Source organism: Plodia interpunctella, chromosome 11 (genome assembly GCF_027563975.2).
Source record: "Plodia interpunctella isolate USDA-ARS_2022_Savannah chromosome 11, ilPloInte3.2, whole genome shotgun sequence".
Taxonomy (NCBI): Eukaryota; Metazoa; Arthropoda; class Insecta; order Lepidoptera; family Pyralidae; genus Plodia; species Plodia interpunctella.
In genome coordinates this window covers 5,054,870-5,062,893 of record NC_071304.1, presented here as the reverse complement: position 1 = coordinate 5,062,893, position 8,024 = coordinate 5,054,870, and the positions used below count along the sequence as shown (strand labels likewise).

The 8,024-nt window shown below is 34.3% G+C and overlaps 1 protein-coding gene across 1 annotated transcript; it reads right to left on the bottom strand.

Annotated features, from left to right (window-relative positions):
* Positions 1 to 271: 271 nt before the first annotated feature.
* Positions 272 to 3,673, bottom strand: LOC128673768 (28 kDa heat- and acid-stable phosphoprotein-like). Its single transcript, XM_053751853.2, has 6 exons — positions 3,510 to 3,673; positions 3,140 to 3,230; positions 2,825 to 2,924; positions 2,185 to 2,315; positions 1,833 to 2,018; positions 272 to 1,177 (listed from the first exon to the last, which is right to left on the bottom strand). The coding sequence occupies exons 1-6, from the start codon at positions 3,517 to 3,519 to the stop codon at positions 1,174 to 1,176; spliced, it is 522 nt and encodes a 173-aa protein (XP_053607828.1). The 5' UTR covers positions 3,520 to 3,673; the 3' UTR covers positions 272 to 1,173.
* Between the last annotated feature and the right edge of the window lie 4,351 nt (positions 3,674 to 8,024).

Genomic DNA, 8,024 nt, shown 5'->3' with positions numbered 1-8,024 from the left:
CTGGGAGAAGCTGCGACAACGGCCAGAATTTATGTTGTTAATATAAAGGTTAGGTTGCCGCCGTTGCTTAGAAGAAAGTATTACGTACCTAGGTGCTGTAGTAAGTAGCAAAATTTATAGGTAGCCACTGTTATTTATTGGGTTTGGGTTATGTGGTTTCGCAGCGAAACCTGGCGCTACTTCCGCTTTAAAATTGGACCACTTTTTTTGACTATGGAAACTTACATTATCTTAGACATTTCAGACGATGAAATAATAAATGACAAGTAAATACATTTTTGAGAAAACATTTCCAATTTTTATTTATAGATAGGTACACATTGGCATATAAAATATGAGAGTGATACTATCTAATAAATTAGACCTAGATTCATACATAAATTTTATTATTTAGGTACATCTGGTGGAATTGAAAATAGTTACAATATACCTTTTTAACGTATTTGCTCATTTAATTATCATTTTACATTGTATAATAATTCATTACATAATAATTATTTAAAAATTATGACTGTATCTCAGGTAGAGGAGGTTTCCGATGGAATTTAAAAGTGGATATTATCATTATTTGAATTATAAACCCAATGTTGTATTTTTAGCTAATATGGCAAACGTCATTTTGTATAAAGTACGTAAAGAATGTTTATACTCCACAAACGGTCATTTTATAATAGTCCTTAGAAGACTCATAAAATTATCTAAGCATATGTAGTTACAAACAAATCATGCACAAATATTGCTATGTTGCGTACCAAAGGTAATATTGCAACAGATAAAATTATTAAAAGTAGATATTATGTGAATAATTCTATCTATCAAACTAATTACATTAGTAATGGAGCTGTTGGACTTAATATGAATAACTTAGAAAAAAATATGAATCTTGAATATAGGTAGTTTCGAATTTTTTAATTATAAATCTGAATTATAGCTCTTTAGACCCAAGTAAATTCGTAAAAATCGTCATGAAAAACAGGTTTTAAATGTCATTTGTAGCTAGGAGAGCTTTAACAAAATCGTTTGCTGAAATGTTTTTATTATGCATAGCTTAACAGTTTTTATTTGCGCGGTTATTAGTGAATCAGTGATTTTGAAAACCAAACCTAGCCCACATAACGAGCTTGTAAACAGTAAAATATGAATATTCTTGCAGTCTGTATTTTGGACATTTGTCTACCTGAAACAATATAAATATTAATTATTAGATTTGCAATTCATATGAAATGAATAGTAGTGTGGAAAATTTTAACACAAGTTCTATTTACTAGGTCATTAAATGATTTCTGATTTTGGTTTAAGGAAGCCAAGATTCACTTTGGTTCGGTGAGCCATTGAAGTAAGAAAATGTGTAACATTGACCGTGTGCATAACTAGTTTGTGTTCTGTGATTTAAACTGGCTAGAATTCGTTACGATAGATTATATATAGATTAAATTGGTCAAAAATTTCAAGTGCCAATGAAAAATTTCATGCAGTGCATATGCAGTGTAAAACTTGATTGATATGTGAAATTATTGATGAACGAAATTATTGCGTCATTAATATCACGAATTAGGCTCAAGTATGTAATAATTTGCTACTGAGCCAACCTGCAGAACATAAACAGATGGAACTAGCGACGCCTTACGTATTCGCTATTAATAATTAAAATCCTACTATCCTACTAATATTATAAATGCGAAAGATTGTGAGGATGTTTGTTACTCTTACACGCAATATCTACTAGGGTAGAATATAACCTGAATAAAACATAGGGGGGCGAAGCCTCGGGGCGCAGCTAGTGAACTGACAAAAATGTGAAGCGTCAGTTGGCAGACAGCATCTAAACTGACCTCTTCTTGGGCACGTCGTCTTTAGCCTTCTTCTCCAGCTCGCGGCGCTTGGCGGCCTCCTCGCGCTGCTGGCGGATGATGGCGAGGCGCGCCAGGTCCGCGCGCGCCTGCTCCGTGCGGCCCTCCGCGTGCGCGCGCTGGTACGCGGCCGCCGCGCGCTGGCGCTCGATCTCCTCGCGCTCGCGTCTGGACGACATACAAGCTTATTGTATTGTATGTGACGTGCCACGGGTTAGATTAGACCGTCTATCGCTCAGAATCGAGACGCTGTGTTTAATATAAAGTTGCTTTGAGAATCATCTATTTGAAATTTTGACCATTAAGTCGTAGTGAAAATACATTTCAAAATTACCTTGACAACTGAGGTTTTTCACCCTCTCCACCTAAAGTATTCAAAGTAGTGAGTTTCTTATTTTTCTTTACTACCCGATTGGGATTTTCTACTTCAATTAGTCCGGATACACCTTTTGCTTTTACTGGATGCTGAAATTGATAAATAGAAAGTAATTTTAATTTATCATCATCAGCCATTTTAATGTTTCCACTGTTGGAGCATTGGCCTTCCTTATGAATGGATAAGGAGTATGAATCCACTATGTAGGCCCATTATAATAGAACAATATCTAATATTCTCTTCATAACTAAATAGTTGGAAACTTGATTTCACCTGTCCAATGATCATTTAAAAGAAATTATGTGATTGAAGAGTTAACATACATATTTTCCAAATGTTTATTAGTCAACTTTATTTATTAAAGGATCCTTTGATAATGCTGAAACCAGAATTACATTTTTGTCAATAACTAGCGAGCCGCCCTGGCTTCGCACAGATGCAAAATTATGCATATTAAATACATTCTTCTCAAATCACTATCTATTTAAAAAACCTGCAGCAATATCTGTTGTGTATAGCATCTAAATCACTCTGGTTCGAAACTAGTCATTGATTGAAAGATATTTTTATTGTGAAAAGACACCCTTAGTAAACTTACGTCTCCTTCTGAATCACTGTCTTCACTACTACCAGATCCTGATTTGTCATCGGCAGATTCCTCCTCGCTTGAACTTTCTCCGCCATGCTCTTTTCTCCATCTAAAAAAGCATTCACATCACACAATTCAAAAAAATTTTTTTGTTTCTATATTACTGATTTAGGATATCATTATTTTTGCTCTTTTTAGTAATTAGTTATAATTTAATATACTTAAATTTGAAACATTTATGAAGTTAACCTAAATAGGTATGACGTTGTTGACAAGCAGTGGTAAAATAAAGCATAACACCAAGAAAAAATACAAGAATCTTACTTCTGTTTTAGTTCTTCCTGCTTTCGCTGCTCTTCGAGCTCTTCGGGACTGGTAAATTTACGGTTGCGACCTTTGTGATTCGTGTATTTACCTAAAACAGAAACAGTATACCAATCAAACAGTGCAAGACAAACAACAGGTTAGATTGGATGTATGTACGTACCTAAAACGCGTTTCACATCGCTTTAAAAACTTAGAATTTTAACTAATCTAACTATTTAGTACAATAATTTACTGAAATTATATAAAATATATGTGAATTTATACACCAATGGGTGAAAAATACCAATATTCTATAGTGATTTGCAACAAAGCACATTCTCATAACATTGGTCGACATTGAGAAAAAGAAATACAAAAAGGTGCTTACCACGAGGCATTGTGAATTCAGATATGTGAAGGTGCGTAAATTAATTAATTAGAATAAATTTTTGGGTGATCGAATGCCTAGATTTTAGTTAGGCCAGCAGTCAGCAAAATATATTGTAAAAATCGGATAAATTTGGCATTGACGTATACAGCCGGAAACCTGAATACAGATCATAAATAAATGTCAAACTCAAACTGCAATAAAGTATTGCCCTTCTAATAACTCTGTATTTCTTTATTATTTGTTTTCTATATTATATGGGTAAATATTATTCAAGAAATAAATTAATCAAGAGATCGATGATATATCGATGAAACATACACTGAAAAAAAAAGTAAATGGTAGGTACTAAAGTTAACCTCGCCGAAAGATGGCGCAAATGAAAGTAAACATCTATCGGCCAGCACCGGCACTAGATGGCGCTGATGTCTAATGCCGGCAATACATTATCGCGATACAGTTCGCCAGACTTTAGCGCATCCAGCATACATTGCTGATTTTTTATTGTATTTATACAAACAACGCAATGTTCATGCATTCGCGTCGGCATCTGTCCAAGTTCGGCGATAGTGTGGAGCCTACCATAATGTGTCATATAGACGAACGAACATGTGTGTATTTCATGGAATTAGTAGGTACGTTGTACGGAGTAGGTACCTACTAATTCCATGGTGAAGTTTTACTACTACTACTACTTATACAAAATAACTTTTAAAAGGTAAAACAGTTAAGAGGATATCATAATATATAAATAATAACATACAGACTTACACACTACTTACGTAGTACACACATTACGTACATAGGTGCAGTCTGTAGGTACCTACAGACAATGCGTGCCAAAACATTCTGACCGTGCAGTAACCGTTGAGGAGTTTCCTCATCGGGAGCCCTTCCTCGGTTTCAGGTCATGCTTATCATAATAATACATTGTCATCTAAACTAAATTTGTGTACAAAATAAACCAGCTCAATCGGTTGAAGATATCTGCTTCATAATTTATTGAGTTACAAGATTTCACCAGAAGTTACAAGTTAAATATAAACTTGTAATATCACGCTTAAACATTACCTAAGGGTATGGGATGGTTGTGAAAAGCATATGTGAAAAAAATATAGGTATGTAATTTATTTAGGATCGTCATCGTAAAATGGCTGTCAACGTCAACCCAATGGAAGGTACAAAAGCTTACCTTTAAGATGTCTCGTGAATAAGAAGATTTTGCACGACGGTCACGATTTCTTTTAAGCATGGAATCCCCACCTACTTACTCAGATAAGATAACTTAAACTACACTTAAATAAGCACAAATGGATGATTAATTCTCACTTGATTTATCGTGTTTACGATTAACTAAGTAGCATATTTTTCGTACTTTTTGACAGCTGAAGTATACTGTAAGTAGGAATTTCTCGTAAGTTAGGTCATTTAGATAAATCTGAGTTAGATGAAATACCTAAATCGACGTAAAATAAATGCCATTCTCAAGACGCGTAAATAAGCCACGAAAACTGACGGACCAAAGGTTATAACATAGGTATATGATTATAGTAGATATAAAATGAAAAATTACACATGCTCGATTTTTCTTCTTCTTTCTTATTTTTTTCTTCTTTCTATTTCTTTCTTATTTTATTCTTAGGTACTTTCGACGACAGATTGGTTTCCTCCGAACAACAACAGAACCACGGTAGCGCTGGAGTGATGAACTGCGATATAGAACAGTAGCAGACCGAGCGTGGAAGAGGGAGAAAGCTACGCCCAGTTCTAAGACAGTGTAATTAAATAATAATAACTTAGATACGATAAACATATTAGTATGTGGCTGTAAAAAGCAGATGACATAAACCCGAAATGAGTGATGGAGTATAACATGCTGAGCTGTCCACAAATAATTGGTTATTAAGAGTCATCCGCGGTTTGCCCCTAGATTTAATATTAGGTACATTTAGGTAAGGCTGAGAATGTGTCAAAGCATCGGTATGCTTTCAGGGTTTTGGGCATCAGTTCTCGGTGAGAACTGATGCCCAAAACCCGAACTGAGTTTATCCTGTGATTACCTGCCAGTTTGTATTGCTGAATTATTTAGGTTGGCCAGAGATCATCCAGTTACGAGGAATACACCTAATTCTTAATGAGATCATTCACCTCAATATCGAAGAGGTTACTATGGAGACAAAGCTAATCGTCTGATTACTATGTACAACACACTTGCGGCACGGAAAGCGGGTGTTTTTGACGAATTGTTACCCATATGCGTCATGAGGACACTCACTTTTAATGTAAACAATGCCCATCTCTGGTCCACTGACACATATTTTAGAAAACAATACAAATCGAAAACATGGTGTCGAACAAACTGTCTGCGAAATCGAATAAAAACCAGAGTATGAAACGATGCGCCTTATAATCAATTCTTTGGATGAGGTGAGGGCAATCGTATTTTTTCCGAAAAGGTTTTTAAAATGTAATGGTATCGTGATAACATCACGAATAGCACCAGAAGGAAGAGAAAATTATACAAAAAGATGATGATGCCAAAAATTCTTAGTAGTTGCCGTTGTAAATTACAAAAATAGGGAAATACCTATTATGATAGTCGAACCGAGATACTAGTTAAGCGACAACGGAGGACGGATAGTTATTATGTAGGTAATTAAGCCTGAATTTTTAAACAGTTAAATGATTTCTTCCTTTATACTTCCTAAACGTACAGATCATAAATTATTTACCTTCAGAATAATCTGAGATTTACCATATTTTTTAATATCTTACTTGTAAAGGAAAATTTCTTTTGTCACACGAAAGTATGCGGATCACAATCGCTTCACCTAAATGAGACGCCTTAGGTAGGTCTCTTTCCTGCACTGTGAATTTTAAATGTGATTTCTTAGAAAAAGCATGATGATTTCTTAGAAAAAACATGATGCCAAATTTTTTAATTGATTTTTTGGGTTGTTTGCAAAAAAGGACCTGATAATCCTGAATTATCTTTTAGTATTTAACTATTTTTTCATTTATATTTGGGATACATTCCTAATATGTACTGATCTTCCTGTAAACAAAACAATTCTTGTTATAAACTTGTCTAAGTTTCATCTTATGAAATTTAATATTGGGTAACCTGACAAACATAACATACTAAATAAGTAACTTTGTTTTCATCGCGTACAGAATAGTAAAATTATCATGTCCATAAAATAACAAAACAAGTTACTAAAAGTATATGATGTAAAAACAAAATAGCCACCGTTAACCAGTCAGCTTGCAAAAAAAATCTTATTAGTTTCTTTCTTATCTGATAAAAATTTGATAGGTATAAGGCAGGTATCGAACACATCGATATAAAACTAAGGAATATAAATAACTTCAAGGGGCGTTAAAGCTCGGTCAAACAAGTATGCAGAGAAAAATTTCAAGCAATTATTGGAAATAATATCACTGTTTTTGACTTATGCAGATACTTAATGTTCTTCGAAGGTCACGATAAACCGCATTATAACGGTATCACTCCAATAAACGTAAATCTTAGGGATGGTTAAAACTGGCAAATTCGGTAATTTTAAAGTAATAAAAGTTGTCGAAAGGCGAAAGACATCTGTTATCAATATAAAATGTCAACTTGGAGTTTGAATTTTTGCTGTAGATGGCCGAAAAAGAATGTCACAGGATAAATGTTTTATAAACTATTGGCGAATCTTAAATAATTATTCACTTAGAACTTAAAGCAGGCACAAGATCGTATGGCCCGGACGAACCTATTCGAGAGAGTCACAGGTACTGGTGCTGACACTCAGCCATGAGAATACGACTATGATGATGACTTACTTAATTCAATTTGTAAAGATCACCAGCCTTTTTAGCAGTACATGAAAAACAACGCTAATCGATCAGTATGAGCGAGGAAAAAATAATATTTTATGCTAGATTTCTTTGTTTTTTCTTACTTTTTTGATTGGATCAAAATTTAATTGTGTGGATTGGATTGGATCAAAATATAACTGCATTTCACTTACTATAGTGTGGAATTGGTTACACGCTTGCTCGAGCATCGGAAGAGAAAAATTGGGATAACAGAAATTTGCATTTTAATTGGTACCTACTTCTTTTTTTAAATTATAGCATATTGATGAGAATCGTTACTTAATTCAAAATGAATGTAACGATACTTTTCGTTCAGGGTAGGTACGGCGTTCTATAAGAGGTTTTATTAGACTAACTACTGACACCATTAGCAGTGATCACATCGCAGTGTCATCTACCTAATTTAAATTCAGCTATACTTAAATATTAGAATACACCGACATGTACACAGATGACAGTAAATTAACTTAGACAACAAGCTATACCACTTCGCCTACTTGTTGCAGAAAGGGAAAATCCAGAGCATGCTTGTTAGGATATGTGTAACAATGATTTATGCTGAAGGCCGTGCGAAGTGGAGACGAAAGAATAAGACGTTGGGCTATGATGTTTTATGGCTGCCGTAGAAAGAGAGAAATCGTTCAAATGATA